The sequence below is a fragment of the Enoplosus armatus genome, chromosome 1, assembly GCF_043641665.1.
Source record: "Enoplosus armatus isolate fEnoArm2 chromosome 1, fEnoArm2.hap1, whole genome shotgun sequence".
Taxonomy (NCBI): domain Eukaryota; kingdom Metazoa; phylum Chordata; class Actinopteri; order Centrarchiformes; family Enoplosidae; genus Enoplosus; species Enoplosus armatus.
This window is the reverse complement of record NC_092180.1, coordinates 17,545,847-17,562,374: the sequence shown is the minus strand read 5'-3', so window position 1 is coordinate 17,562,374 and position 16,528 is coordinate 17,545,847. Positions and strand designations below refer to the sequence as shown.

Below are 16,528 nucleotides of genomic sequence, written 5' to 3'. Positions count from 1 at the left end.
CGCAAAGAAAAGAATTCAGGACACTTTCCAAGACCTCTCCATAGTAGGGACTGGAAAAGAAAGAATGCCTGACTGAGCCTGGTCTTACACAGCAGGATATCAACACACACTCACCTATGACCCCTATGTTAAGGCAAAGAGAGACAAACTTTAAACAATTTTAAATTGAAAAGTGGCCACATGTGGTTGACACCAGAAAGCCTTGAGCACCACAAAGAGAAGCTTTTTGAAGGAACATCTGTGTTCAAGACAGAGGGCATTAATGTGTATGAGATGACTGTAATTTGTGTGTTAGAGAGTTAACCAGTTTCTTGTGCTGCAGAGTCATTAGCTTTATGGGTGGTTATTATTGTTTGTCTGCGCACCATTGGGCATGAAAAACTTTCAGCATCTCTACAAATAAATATTTAAATATTTAGTTGAAAGAACCTCCAGGACAACAACAACTGTTGTCCATTTGGAGAGCCATCTTTATCATGAACCATTGTGACTGACACATCTGTTTGAAATATAGGAGACGAAGAAGAAATGTGAGGACAATGATTAATCACAACACCCTCCCTGTTTTTTTACGCAATCTTTTTGCACATAGTCAGATTCCATATTCAGCTGACCATGCCACTGAAGGTTCGACCCATGAGAGGCTGCCCCAGAGCTGGCAACAGGCCTGTTGCCTGAGAGCTGGAGATTGTCAGCAGGAGAGACACAGCCAGCAGTGGGAAGCTGTGAATCTGTGTCTTTCATCACTGTTGTCCATAAAGCCCTCAGGCCTGAAGTCATTCCACCACTGCCACCGGAAAACCGAGGGACGTGCCCCGCGGTCCAGAAAGTCAGGGGGGATCCTGACAGCTGGCAGCAACAGATGAAGCAGTTGGTGCGTGGACCACTGTGATGAAACTGAGGCAGGAAGGGGCCATGTTGCTTGTTAAGAGAGGAAGATGAGGCCATCCTTGACCAAAAATAATGTCTTAGTTTTTGTGTTGCAAGTGGATGCCAGGTTGGGGTATGATGACGACAATTTACGCTGTCTTATTGGCGAAACAAGTAACATGCAAATTTCAGTGTGCTGTTCTGCAGAGGACAGTGGGTAAACCTATGTGACGAACAGACTCCATATGCTTTGTCACCTAAACAACAAAGATCATATTTGAAGCAGAATAAAAAATATCCTCTCCAAATGTGTCTGGAATATTTGACCAGTCAGAGAAATTATCTTCTTGAGCTCACTATAGTTAACTTATATTTAATCAGCATTTCACTCCGTCATTGCTCGTGGCACATTACACACACAAGCTTCATACTTACTTGAGTTTGAAGTTAAAGAGAGGGAAGTCAGTAAGGAAAAGAAGCTCTATACGAGCAGAATCACTACCACTACATCAGTAAAAAGAATGAAACACTGGTCATTGAACACATTGTTAAACTTATTATGTAGTCCTCAGTTAACAAAGGCGTTAACTTGTGCTCTTGTTAGCTGCTTATTAGCAAAAATAAAAAAGATGCAAGAAAAAGTGAGCAGCAGTAAGAATAAGACTTTTTAAAGTGGTTAAGTATAGACATGAAACACAGCAGACAGAATACCGGTGGCTAATCACACACACAAACACATATAAACACTCTACGTAGTTAACAATCACAGCAGTGCTAAACAGCTGCACAGTGTTACAGAAAAGCTGTTAGCATCAGCCACTTACAGTGAACACTCAGTTGTCTGTTTATTTACTTATTTATTTTTTTGGACTTGATCCCAATTCAATCAAAACTTAATATTTGCTTTCTTTCTACTACAGCTTCCCAGAGAGGCCTTTGTTAAAATGAGCAATGCTAACCCAATTTAGGCAAGTCATACTAGCCACTCTGCATCAGAGCTTTCCTATGGTGTTTTATATTGTATTTGTGGAAAAGCATCAGGCTTTCTGCTTGAAAGTTAGGACAGCCTTTCTTAAACATGAGTAAAATTCAAATGCAAATCCAGAGCAGTGTTTCTCAGCCTGCTCACTGATGTGTGTCTCAATATGGGACCTTCATTAAATCTGTGCAGTTCACTCACTCTCACTTCTGTGCATTGCAAACAGGCTCCAGTGTTTTAACAGAGCACAGTGGGCTGTTTTTGACTGCTGGTGAAATCAGAAAGCAGTAAGTTACCATGTTCTGATTTGACTGAATATAGCCAATAGCGATCAATTGAAAAACTTCTTTGTTCATTGGATTTTGAAGATGAGCTTGGGACATCTCTTGTGAAAAGTTTAGCTTCGGGTTAGTTTGGCCTTGGTGTTAGCTTAATGTTAACCAGTTTAGCCTTCCTATTTTAACCTAGTCTGTTTCTTTTGGCTATATTTAGCCTCTATGGCTGATTTTACAGGTTTAGACAAAGCTTACTGCTGTTATGATACTACTGTTAGCTTAATGTTTTAGTTATAATTATAGCTCTAGCATTAGAGTGTAATATGTACCTGCTGTATTCTTTAACCACATATTGGCTCTGTTTGTGGTGGTATTCATGGTTGTAATTCCCGCGTTTGATCCACACTGACATGGTGACACTGTATGGTGATACTGACCTGTTGGACCAGCAACACACACACACACACACACACACACTGACATGGTAACAAAGTACAGTAGAGTCAAACCAGAAACACAGTGACACCAACATATACAAACACTAGGGCCACCAACCACAAAGGATTGTGACTTCAGGAATTAGATGCAGTCTAATGAAGACAAATGGAAAAAAGGAAAGAGTTGGTTAATTATTCCAAGGAGCGTTTGGAGCTTTAATAACAAAGTCCTGTCCTTTTTCTCTATTAAATAACAACAACATGTAGAAAGAATACAATGTGGACAATGTATTTGTGTTTACTACCTCACCCCCTGCAAAAAGAAAAGCCCTCCAGGAATTTGGACACATGGAGCGGCCAACACTGTCACACACCCAAACACACACCTACGTACGCACGCGTGCGCACACACACACACACACACACACAAACATACAAACATAGCAGTCTTACTGTCAGCTTCAGGAATGACAAGGTGACACTATATTGATTTAAAGACACCAGCAATAAAGACACACAATGTACACATATATAAACAAAAGGCATGGATGTAGATTATTGTTGGACAGCAACTGATGGTACAGCTGCACCAAAGATTGTCCATAAAGTTGACAGCAACAAATTTAGCACGAGCAGTTATATATTTATTAAACAGTGGTGGATTGTGAATACCATTATTTTCCACTTTACAGACAAGTGAATGAAACAACACTGAATTTAACCTGAAAGGATAGTTACTTATTGTGAGCTCTGTGAAATTACAGATCTTATCATAACACTTTTCAATTATTCACGTGCCATAACCTGCACTAGCAACAAAACTGAGACATAACATGGCATGAATCCAACACTGATGATATTACCACTGGTGCAAAGAAAAGAGAAGTGAGAGACACACTGCCACACATGTAACACTCACAGTTAAGTTTCCTCAAATGTGTCCCCAAAAACATTGGGCTAGCTCACTGCCTGTTTGGCAGCAGTCTAATGAAAACCTTTCTTTCGAGATCCTCACCAATCAACCATTTGTGAAAGCTGTAATTTGTACCAAATACATTCAAGGAGGGTCATCAGTGTTGTATTTCAATCTCAAATAAGGTAAATTGGTCTGTGTTCATAGTTTAATGTAGAGATTTTATTCAATGAAAACTTGAATTAAAGTGTTTTTACTTGCAGGTAATGATGGCATTCACTTTCCAAATTATTTGTACTAATTTTCTTGTTGCAGTAGCAGTGTGTCTGACAAGTTTTACAGTACACGCACCAAAGCAAGAGCATAACTTTGTCTTACATCATGCACACATAGTGGCGTTGGAACATAATTGCCTTACATCACCTAAGTCCTCCGACACCAGAAATAAGGTCAGATGAAACACAAACCGACGCTCACTGCCCAACCTAACCCTGACAGCTACTGAGACGTGCTCCACTGGCAAAGACGTTCCTGTCACCATAACTATCACTTTGAATGTCCCAAAACTGCCAGTCATGCAGTCAGATAGATGACACCATAATGCCCTAATCCCTGACCTCTTACCTCTGGCCCCTAAAGTCAGTAATGGCAGTTCAATTCCTGGTTGAATCATGTGGTTGTGTTGTATAAAGGCCCCCAAATTGACTAAATGTGACATAGGAACACATTGTGCTTTCAGAGAATATAAGCATTAAACTCAGCTGCCCTCAGCCAACTGGTCACTGCAGGCAGGTCATATTCTAGTCCCATCAGTCCTACACCCCAGTGGCTGTCCTCTGGCTCCGTCAGTCCAGCCAATACTGTAACAGCACAAATGCCTGCCAAATGACACCTGAGCCTCTCCGTCTGTAACAGTAAACCTCTGAAATTCTCAACCGTATCTGTAAAATCCTCTGAAATTCAGCAGCTTGTTCATAAACACTTGCTTTTTGGACACAAACACTAGTTGTGTGCCAAGTAGTGGCAGTGGTAATACAATGGAATAATAATGGCGCATTTGTATTCCAAGTTTCTATTTAAAAGATCAAATAAAGTCAACACATTATGAGTCCCAGAACTACACACCAGCAATTTGTCCACTGAAGTAACACTCCCAAGTGTCCCTACCAAATTTGACTCTCCAATGGGAGTCCATTTTAAACACTTAGTCTTAGTGTGATTAACACACAGAGACCTGTCTCAAACAAACAAGACAATTATGGCCGTTACCCTCAAAACTGTGATTAACTAATTTATTCCAATTGAATTGCTGCACATCCTTCATAATTCACATATCCTATCAGCTCATATTATAATATCATATTATCAGCTCTGGTTAGGGGCCATGGTCATGCCCTAATCTGCTCTCTGCTCCTCCATCACACTGATCCCATCTGCTACACATTTAGGTTTGAAACAAAAGCAGATTCAAAAGCTGCGGATACTGAGGCGATAGCACCAGAAAGAGAATAAAATTGTAGTTTTTCTTACCCCTTGAGATTTCCTTTGCAGCGACTTCGGTTGTCAGCCTGAATCCACAGGGAGTCAGCCTAAACCAAGTACCAGGCCAACAAAACCACCACCCGTCTCCAACCGACCCCCACCTGCCTCTCCCTGAGGCCTTATAAGGAGAGAGAGCTGCCTATATATAACCGGTATCCTTCAAGACTCAGGGCCACTAGAACTAGTCAACTATTTGATTAACAGAGTTTGCCCATTACAGTTTTTAGTGGAAGCCATGGTAGCCCAATTGCTGGTTTCTGGCATGTCGGCTCAACAACTGATGCTAAACAACTGGTTATTCAAGTGTACCAGCTGATCTAGACAATGCAGAGAATCTGACCATGGTGTTGTTATGTGGCACTGCCCCCACACATTTACAAACAGCATTTTTAGCTCTACAAAATAGGCAGCAATATGGTGAACCACGACACAACCAGGCTGGTCATTTTAATGTCTTCCATACCACAATGGCATAGTTGTTGAATATAAAACATATTTTAGACAGCATGTCAGAGCTTATAGAGCATGCAACTTCAAACTCTGACACCTCATTTTAAATTCAATTTTGCAGTGGCAACATAATACATCTACAGCACACGGCTGTTTCACATATACATTTAAATCATTCTAGCTGCACTTTAGACAGTGCTAAAGTCCCTCTCTTTCTCCATATGCACTCAGAAACATCTTCAGACACTGTGTCGCATGCTGAACTTTGGCCAGGGCCTATTTATAAAACTAGCTACAGTTACAGCTTGACTATTCCTGACACAGTGGAGAAGCTGTGAAACACATTTCACATCTGAGGCGAAATCATATGATGGGACAACATTGAATTACATTAGGTAAAGGAAGGAGAGAGAGAGTGGCAGGGTGGGGGCTTGGGGAGAAGTGTGTGATGTGTCACATGTGTGACGTAGACAGAGGAGTGTGAAAGAAAGCAAAAAGACAAGATGGTTTCTTTAAAGCTGAAATCTGTAACTGTCTTCTGTCTGTAACATGTGGCTCATCATACACTAAGTCTGGAAATATGAGAATAGGGATCAGCACTTGAAAAGGGAGGTGAAGCGTATTTTAACAACAAAGAGAGACACTGTTTTGCAAAGTATTAGGGTAACATTCAAGTCATGGTATTTTTTTTCTGTCACATTCAACATCAAGATCAGGAGTACCTTTTGCAGAATAGAAATAGAAGATCCAACAAGGAAGCAGCGACTGATCTTAACCAAGTACAGGCTCAGTGACCACAAACAATTGAAAAAGGAAGACAAAAAATCATGGCAACCAAAAGAAAACAGAATCCGTGGTCACTGTTTGACAGGTGAGGCTGAGACAGAGATGCACTTCCTCCTACAATGCTTTTAATGACATTTCAAAATTTAAAATACTCCTTGGAGAAGGAGGCAGGGCATATCTTGCTGCCCAATATGTATCAACATGCCACAACCTGAGGGACAATGACCATAGACACACATAGCACATGCATGCATTCACACGGACAGAGAGAGAGAGAGAGAGAGAGAGAGAGAGAGAGAGAGAGAGAGAGAGAGAGAGAGAGATTGAGAGATGGTTACTGAGTAAATTACTCCTTCCTACGATCCATAACATTACTGTGAACTGGGGATTTATTTCAATATGGCTACTGTACCCCTTCATCCTTCCCTAAGCATAAACCATTCATCAGCACACACACACACACACACACACACACGCACACACACACACACACAAATACATACATAGGATATACCCTATATATATAATACATACATATCAATCTTAATGTTGTCTTCATTCTTGGACAAATTGTATTTTGATGCTTTGGCTACTCTGTTTTTGAAATGTTCATGCCAGAGGCTGACCTCTAAAAAACTCAGACTTTCAAGGTCCCATCCCCATTACCTACCCAATAATGTCTGTTTTTCACGAGTGAGATTAAATTCAAAATAATGTTATATATGCATGAAATGCAATGAAAATACAGACTCATGAGACATATGACTTGTTTATTAATGGGTTATTATGCCTTAATAAATCTTGAATGTCTTACATTCAGTGTAGCCTACTTCTGTGCACTATTGTAATCTTTGTTTTCTCTTTTTGTCCTTGCATGTGTGCTTGTGTGTGTCTGACTGACGTCTGTCTGTGGTTGAAATGAGCCCTCTCTTGGTCATGTGGTAGTACACTCTGTAACCAAAGCCCCGTGATAATTTTGGTACATTATGTTACTGGCTGACAGTAAGACGTTGGTAAGCCAGGGCTCCAGGGTAATGAGGTGGTGGTACATTTTCAGCAAGTCGAGGAAGCATTTAAAAAAAATGTCATCTTTGAAAATTGAAAATATATGTACAGTTTTGTTGTATGATCAATCTCTGCTTCTTCTAAGAGGATAAGATGAAATTTTGACTATTCCAGACAGCACCTTTTGACATTGCAGTCCCTGGAGACATAACAAGATGAATTATTCTCCTGGCAAGCTTAATTTTACACATTGGCTTATAATGAGTCATTATTTAAAAAGAACCCCTGGGCACTTCATACATTTAATAAGTCAGGCCTGTCTGATTAACTTTAAATTAAGAATTGTTAGTGCAGAGCACTTTACAAAATGGAAAGTCTGACTGAATATTTTTCTTCAATTGAAGAAACATGAGGAGGGCATACAATATCTTTAGTTGACTATTTCTCTGTTTAGACTATTTAGAATACACCAATTTATGCAAAAACAAAACTGTGCTATAAGCTGTACTCATCATCAAGTACACATAAGCATTATTTTGATCTCAGACAGACCGGGATCTGAGAAATTTTGACCGAAAATTATATCAACCCTTTTCATTAACTGCAGAGTGTGTTTTGAGGTAAACCTCTGAATAGGTCACATGATTTCTGTTGAGCCTTGAGGCAAAGAGGATGGCAGTTTGCCAAAACCTGCAGCAGCTGCGAAGACATTGATGCACAGAGTAACAATGGTACAGTAAATCCCACAGTATGTTGTGAGCATAGTCCAACTGTTCATGTCCCAGGACAAGGTATTCTAAAACACAGAGCAAATACATTCAAAACTATGAATAATTGATTTTGTGTTGTGTTAACACTCCTGTTAATATAACTGACTACAGATTCATAGTCATTTTTGGTGAGCACATTGTAAAACTTTATCAGTTATCAGACATTATCTGCTGATACACTCTATGGACACAGCTTCCAAATTTCACAAATGCAGTTGCTTAAACACTGATGCTGTTCATAGACTGTTTCATCAGATATATTATCTACAACATCATTAAAATGCTGTTTATCAGAATGCAGTTTTGTTAGAGAACTGACATTTCTGGCAAATCTGAGTTAGTTACAAAAACATTTCTGCCTATGACTATGTGTGGTGTTATTTAATTATTTGTCTTCAATTTAGCTCAATATACTCTCCAGAGGTCATGACGTTGTAATCATTTTTCAATAATAATAATTCCATCTGTAACACGAAACGCGACAAGAGCTGTCCTAAAATTATCATTAAAACTTACTAAGATTTTAATGTACACTGTAGCGCAAGCGGTCTTGAAAGGCACATCCGCGAACCTGATTTCAAAACATCGCTAAAAGGCATTAGGACAAGGAACAACCGGTGGAGTCCGTACAATAAATCAAGCCATCCACCCTACCACGTGATGACGCATGACGTTTACGGCGCTCACGATTGGCCGAGCAGACAGGCTGGTAGTGAAGCGCATGCAGGACGTAAACTACATTGGACATAAACAACAAACTGTCCCGTAGTGCTGTGTCCTGTGTAATGCTGTAACCTAGTTAAGTTATCTTAATGGTATACTGTGCGTGTTCGGGTAACCACCACAAATAGTTGTTGCAACATATCCGGTACAAGGTGAGACCAATTTAAACTTTACATTTGTTTAAACCAACGGCTGTTCTGTTAAAACGAATGTCAGTTAATAGGGTTTTCTCTGACTGAAGATTCGGCAACGTTAGCTTATCTAGCTCATTTTCAACGCCCAACTGCCGATATTATAAAGAGTTTTTAGCTCGGCTTAGCTAACGTTTTCACAAATGTATGTATGTAACTACTGCAGTTTTGGATTAAGTTAGTTAACCACTGAAAAACGAGTTAATTTATGGTGCCTAACCTCTGACTTTAAAGTTGCCCGTCGCCATCTGTTTGTTAACTTGGTTAGCTAACCTTACAGTTCAGTGTTTATGCACTTGATCGACCAGGACAGGTCAGACTATTGCTCAAAACGTCGTTCAAAACTGTAGCTGTAGTTATTTCATTCTGAGTGTGTTAACGTGTTATTTTCGACAGTATATTTTCCTGCTGCCGCTGCACTTTGAATGCTCCTAGGAAATCTTTGACATTGTTGCTGACTGTTGCTTGCAGCAGTGCATGTTTTGCAATATTTGATTGGTGTTGTATTGCCACAAACTGCAATACTGCAGACCATTTCATCATGAGAGTGGGGACTTCCGCCTGAGTTATAACTGCACATTTTCGCACAGTTTGAGAGATATTCATGCTGTGATAATCAATATCGTCAGTGTCAGAATCAGATCACTTCTTATATCATTAGATCAATTTTCGCCTCTATGATTGATGGGATTTAGGGTAGCCTACTGTTTGCTAAACTGGCCCAGATAAAATGTGTGCAGGCTCAAGGTTTTAAATGCTTTTGATGTTATTGTTTGTGTATATGAGGGCTTGCTGGGTTAAAGCTTTTTGTTGATTGCTTAATTAAGTTTTCATATGGGGTCTAAATTACCACTCACTTCCCCTTGTTAAAGCCACTTCCTGTTTTTCTACTTGTCAGTCACTGTGTGCATGTGCCTGTGTGCATGTGCCTGGTATTCTTTCTTAGTGAACCGATCCTACATCCTAATACATGGTTTCATCAAAATCCATTATTATAGATATGTAATTGATGATAATGCATGAATTATCCACAAACACAAATGTTTCACCAATTCTGCAATACTCTGGATGTTGTTTTAATATTGTTATAATGTAGGTGTGGCAGGAACCAGGGATTATTCTGAGGTTCAATACTGAATTATAGATAAAAGCAGCTGTTAATTGACAACTCTATTATCTTATTTAAGGTTAGACATGAGGCTCTGCTCTCCTCTTCTGCTCTGCCTGGCAGCAGCCCTGTCCTCTGCCTATGTGATTTCACCTCCGTAAGTACAGCAAAATAATATACTGTGTAGATCAATATAAAGGTAGATGGTCTAATGAACTCTGCTATTTTCTGTTTCTCCATTTGTATGTATATTAAATTAATATATAGCTCTCAATAGATAACGTGTCATTGTCATTCTGTACGAATAATAATTTAACTGATGTGTTTGTATTTCAGACACATGTGGACCAAACTGATCCTGACCCACCACTGGCCAAGCACCTTCTGTAGTGTGAGTATCTTTCTGCCTTTTTTCATTCATTTTTTCTTTAACCTGTTGACCTCTTTAAAGATACATTAGGGCTCTTCACAGAACACAATTTGACATATCACTGTAGGAAAGTAGGAAATTACAAGTGTAATTAATAAAATGAATGATTGACATTTAGCTGATTGAATAGCACAGAGCCATCGTGAATCTTAACACCCGTGCTCTTCCTACTATGTCAAAATATCTGCTGCGAAAAAGGACAATGTGTAATTCATTGGACCACTTCCAGATTTGACTTTATTTGCAAATTCTTCTGTTATTCTTTCATTTGTAGGATAAAAAGAGGGACACTTTCCTAACTCTAAATTATTAATCCCTTTTACTCCAATCATGTGTTACTCACTTAAGTCCCTGAATCACAAGTTTAATTTTCAAGCGAATCAATGTTTCTAGATGTCTATGAGAAACATCTACACTGTCAGCAGCCTGTGGTTGATTAGTCAGCTTTCAGTTGCTACAGTCACAGTCATGTGAAGAGCCTCATTGTTCACTAAACTTTAGTGTGTTTCTATATGTAGCATTCTTAGTCCAGCATTAAACTCATCTGTGGGCCTAGCCAAAGTGTTATGTCTGTGTCTGGTTTGATCCATCCCTGCACCATCAAAGATGGACATAATCCAGCACCAAAGCAGGTTCGCCATGGATTCAAATGGGTTCTGTATTACATTTCAGCAAAGGAATGTAATCGCTTATTGTTTCCAGGGTAATTTGTATAGTTTCAGATTTAAGGCTTAGCCTAGCATATGTTGTGACTTGTGAATTGAGGGTACTGTGGATAGATAATATTTATCAAATAATTATGATATATTGTTTAATAACATGGTATCCCATCTTAAGATAATGTTGACCTCTTGTATTGCCCCAGAATATTACCTACATATTGTATCACTGAGTCAGCATTTCATTCTTAAATATCATGTGATGTCTATGTCTGCGTCAGGAGACTGGCTGCGTGTCAACATCTGGTTTGATTAGGCCACAGTCTGTTCAACATATGCAATTTTAACCAGACATTGCTGTAGTTCCCCTTTGCACTCAACAATGTGACATTCCTCAGTGGGAAAAGGTATTATTTTATTTTAGGTGGTTGAAATATATCTCCCATATATATATGCTGCTACTTTTTTTTAAGACATCTCTGTGGGCTCCCGTAACTGAATATTTTATTATAATTAATATTTTATACACTAAACAATTAAACAGTTCATCCAAGAATAATAAAAATGTATCAATGATAAAAAAAATAATCATTAGTTGCAACCCTGTAGCTACTCTCCAAAACAGCTATGTGAAATGTGTTCATTTCAACCTTTCTGTAAATTAATGCGCCTTCATTGAGGTATTGACATATTTTTATATTTCAGCTCAATGAGACACTGCTAGCTGAGCATTAGTGAATATTAATTACTGATAACAGAATTAAGTGTTAGGTAATGTGTCCAGATGGAATAACAATACAATTTCTTTTTTCATAAATTACAGCTGGAACACCCAGCATGTCATCCCAACATTAGCTACTGGACACTACATGGACTCTGGTATGTGTGTGTGTGTGTGTGTGTGTGTGTGTGTATACGTACGTGTGTGTGTGCGCGCGTGTGCTTTTTTTCTATATCAGTGTGACATGTGTTACTTAACAACTACCTGTTAGGCTGTTTTGAGTAAATGTGCTATTATTACATGTTTGTCACTAACCGTATTTAGGAAAGTGACTATATGAAGCACATCTAGCTGCTAGCTGTGTATTACTCGGGAAAGAAATGCAACGCATGGCAAAACAGCTCTTTGAATCATTGTTGCTTAGTTGTAATACATGTTTTTGAGATATCTAATATTGTGAGACATTCTGTTTTCCAGGCCAGATAAAGGGATTGACTGCAATTCATCGTGGCATTTCAATTCTTCTGCGATAGAGGTACAACACTGTTCAACCTGAGTGTGTCTTTATAACTGGATGTACAATTCGTAAAAGTAATTTATGTTCTTTCTGTAGATTTGATCTCATTTTAATTTATCGAGAAGGAACATAAACAGACACTGGTTTATACCAAAGACATTTGGCAGGACAAAGAAGAAACACAATACTTAATTCTTTTCAGAATAGCCAGATGAAAAGCTCTTAAAATCTAAAGCAAACAAAACCGAGACAGACTAAAAATTGACATTACTCAACATAGAAAGGTAAATGAATGGTTTTCTCCTCCTTTTCTCCAGCTGTATACTGATAGATAAAACAAATCTGTTTTTGGGTTTGTGTTTTCAGGACCTGCTTCCAGACATGAAGAAGAGTTGGCCTGATTTGCTTAACCCCTCGTCAGCTGGATTCTGGTATTGCATCAATCAATCAATCAAATTTCCAATATTTCTTTTTTAGTTTGGTATGTTCCCGTTTCATATGCTATAGTATAGTTCTACTACCACATCAGCATTATCTTACATGACTGCTGCATTGTTTGTTTGGCTGATTATTTGTCAATGCATGCTCAAGTAGATTTGGATATGCAAGTAATATACCATGCCTTTTACAGTTTGAAATTTGTATCATCTTAAAGACATATTACCTCATTTTCAGACCAACAATATATATATTTTTTACATCTTATTGTGGGTGCTCTGATTTTACTTCACAGTCATAAGGCCTCTGAATGGCTACAAGCATTTACTTCAAGCAATATACAGCCATGTTCTGTCTTCTTGATACTCTACTGCACAATGTTATATGCTATATGTAATTTCTCTATAAAGCTAGTAATACGCTATTAGATGTAGTATCATGCATTTAACAGTTGCCTTTGATAGATTACAGTTGTTGAAAGCACTCTTTGCTCAGATATTTATTGTTAACTAACTCTAACAACAGGATCATATTTAGATTTTGCCAAATTCTAGTAATAAGAATTAAGCACAGCAATATAATTGTGATTGATCTGACAAGGTTTAGTCAAGGGGCAAGATGTTTCCCTGCACATTAAGATATTGTGTGTCAGCTACCCATGGTGACCTCCCTATTGTTTGACCAGTGAAGATGCTCCTTGACCTTGAAATCAGTCATCATTGGCCAGATTGAGATGATAATTATCATGTAGAGTGTTCCTGGAGTCAGTCAGTTTGTACATGATAATAGTCAAACCCAACGCTACTTGTTTGTCTGTTTCTACAGGAAGTATGAGTGGCATAAACATGGTACATGTGCAGCCAAAGCAGCTTCTCTGAATAGTCAACATAAATACTTCAGCAAGGCACTGGAACTGTACCATAAAGTGGATTTGGACAGGTACAGCACATGAACACATTCACACCCCTACACATACTTCTTTCCTCAGAAACTTTGTCCCATTTTCTTAGTTCTTAGGATTGTCTTGATGTTCCTGATTCCTGTGCATGTTCACAGTCCACAGTCTATTTCACAGAAACTGACTACTGTTATGTCATTTTAAGTCACTTTGGATAAAAGCATCAACACCTCAAAGCCTCAAATAGAAAACTGTGTTTCTGTTATTGTAGCATCCTGAAGAAGTTTGACATCACCCCTTCCGAAAAATACTACACAGTACGTCTATGTTTATCACATGATATTATGGTATATTCAAATCTCAAATTATAGTGTATATAATGAATAATGTGTGGTATAAAAGTGCCTCATAATAATAATATGAGAACTCTTGCTCTTCTCTCTGCTCCTAATGTGTCTGTGTGTAGTTTTCACAAATTGAAGGAGTCATAGAGAACTTCTATGGCGTCACACCTAAGATCCAATGTGTCCATCCATCGAAGGTATAAACACTCAAACAATGAAATCATAATTTGCTGTTTGTAGTTATGTTCCTACTTTTCAGGAATGTTAGGGTGCATTGTTTTGTGTCGGGTATAGCTGTGTTTAAGCTATGTTTCAAATGTTAGATTGTTTGATTGTATATTCTTCTGTTTGACAGAATGCTGATGCCCAGATTTTGGGGCAGATTGAGATCTGTTTCAACCCTGACTTCACCCTCCTGGATTGTGAGAAACAGTTTACCATGGGAACATTTTCTAAGGGAGACTGGGACAATCTCATGGCTGTTGACAAGGCATCTGGGTTCAGTGTGTGTGACCATGATATGCCAGTTTACTACCCACCTCTGCCATAAAACACATACGTGCGCAAACTGAAATGCATCAACACACTACAACTCTGCTTTTGCACACATAAAGACAAATACACACATATTCTTTGCTTACCAGTCACCTGTACTGTAATTTGGCATGCATGCACACACTGACTATCATTTACTTTCTCTCAGGCTTCACAGTGAACATCATAGCTTTAATGATAATGTATGTCAGAAATAGCCTCACGTAATCAGTGCAGTCTGAAGATGTTTTTTGAGGTGCATGAAAAGTGTAGCTGACAGGTACTTGAAAAAAATCACCTCAAGTGCATTGTTCTTTTTATATCTTATAAAAACCAGGACACACACACACACACACACACACACACACACACTCCACTACTACATAGTGCTTTTAGGGAATTATGTTCCTTCCTGACCCTTACTAGTAGATTAATGTGTTTATTCCACAGCTCAACAGAGGGCATTATGGTGAGTTCAGGTCAGGCAGGTGGGCAGACAGTTTATGTGCTGTATTTTGTTGTCATATTGGCAGGTGACTCTTACTAACAATCAGTGGTATTGATTGTGTAGACGTCAAACCTTTGTGCATATCTTGTGCCTCCGCTGGTCATATTTTAGACCACATTTGTGAGTTTACATGCCATCTTTTTTTTTTTTTTTCAGGGGTGATTGGATTTTTAGTTATACAATAAACACCTTTTCAACTTTATGATCATTAAATTAATCCAATACATCAAAATAGCTGGTGTTTATGATTAAATCACTACGCAAATAATACTGGGTAATATGCACATGATTTAGGGCTTTTGTTCAGTGTTGTGCTGTAGGCCTGGTTAGGTTTGTGTTTATGTTGCTGAAAGAGGACTGTTTGTCACATGTGTGAGCTCAAAACTAATAGTGTATACATTCTGTATAGACTAGAAAGTAAAGATAGTGTATGGTGTATAGAGTAAATGCTTCAGTTTCTTCTACGTTGTTATTTTTTTAGTAGATATGAAAAACTCCAGACCCACTCCAAGTTCATTATGCTCCATTTTTGCCACACACGCTCTACACCTTTACAGATAAAATGTTTGATTCTCAAGGATGTAGCAATTGTTTTGATTTGATTTATACAATGGTTTGTTTCTATTGGTGCTGTTTGGCATTTTTGTGCATAGATAATTGAGGTCAGTGTAAGCTGAAAGGTAAATGATAATTGTAATTGTTGCTACAGCGGACAAACGCTGTGGTGTGAAATGACAAATGATCGTTTGTAATGTCATTTTTTAATGTCAATAAAACATTCAATAAGTAGTCATTTTTTATGTCAATATGTAGTCAATCTGCCCTCTAGTCATCTGTGAGTTATTATGTAACATGCAATATTGATTAAAATGTATCTATTTGCATTTTTAACTTATGTAAATGAAAGTGAATTAAACCTATAAATAGAGTTTGGTGCATGAATATAGAAGGCCTGTCTGAGCAGTGGGGTCAGGATGGTCAGATGGAGCATCCTCTGTCTGTATGTCTCTGTCTAAGCAAGTAATATAATATAGTAATAATGCTATATTTCAGCCTTTCTGTCTTTCTATCTGTCCATATCTACTCCCTGTGTATGAATATTAATGTGGTGATCTCCTTACAGAGCCTTAATCCCACCGGGACAAAGACACCAGTCCATAATCCTGAGTCTCCTCCCACAACACAGCGCTGCAGATTGACTAAACACATCTGATTACATTTTCAATAGTGCTAAAATGGCCCGAAACTATGTGCCAGCTATGTTCTGAACGTGGTTCAAATCCTGTCAAAACATAAAAACAGCACTATGAGCTTTTAGTGACGGTCCAAGTTTGGGGATCACAGTTTGAGTGTTTGAGGTGAATTACCCTGGCTGAACAATATGAAACCTTATTTTAGAAAACAAGAAATCTCAGGACAGTTGACCCAGG

The 16,528-nt window shown here is 38.5% G+C and overlaps 2 protein-coding genes across 3 annotated transcripts in view; one reads left to right on the top strand and one right to left on the bottom strand.

The window, feature by feature from the left end:
• Positions 1-2,536, bottom strand: part of myom2b (myomesin 2b) — a 30,488-nt gene extending 27,952 nt beyond the window's left edge. The window contains exon 1 of the mRNA XM_070905464.1: positions 2,454-2,536. Within this exon, the coding sequence (XP_070761565.1) occupies positions 2,454-2,536 (83 nt within the window). The remainder of the gene's footprint in view (positions 1-2,453) is intronic.
• A 6,254-nt stretch (positions 2,537-8,790) lies between these two features.
• On the top strand, positions 8,791-15,887 carry rnaset2 (ribonuclease T2). 2 transcript variants are annotated; one of them, XM_070903810.1, is made up of 10 exons: positions 8,791-8,902; positions 10,129-10,206; positions 10,386-10,440; positions 11,962-12,017; positions 12,337-12,394; positions 12,743-12,807; positions 13,640-13,753; positions 13,984-14,029; positions 14,179-14,253; positions 14,412-15,887. In XM_070903810.1, exons 2-10 carry the CDS (start codon positions 10,136-10,138, stop codon positions 14,604-14,606), a joined length of 735 nt encoding a protein of 244 aa, XP_070759911.1. In that variant the 5' UTR covers positions 8,791-8,902; positions 10,129-10,135; the 3' UTR covers positions 14,607-15,887. The 2 variants fall into 2 exon arrangements, with proteins under 2 accessions (XP_070759911.1, XP_070759918.1); XM_070903817.1 differs by having other exon boundaries at positions 8,798-8,902; positions 10,134-10,206.
• Positions 15,888-16,528: the final 641 nt, after the last annotated feature.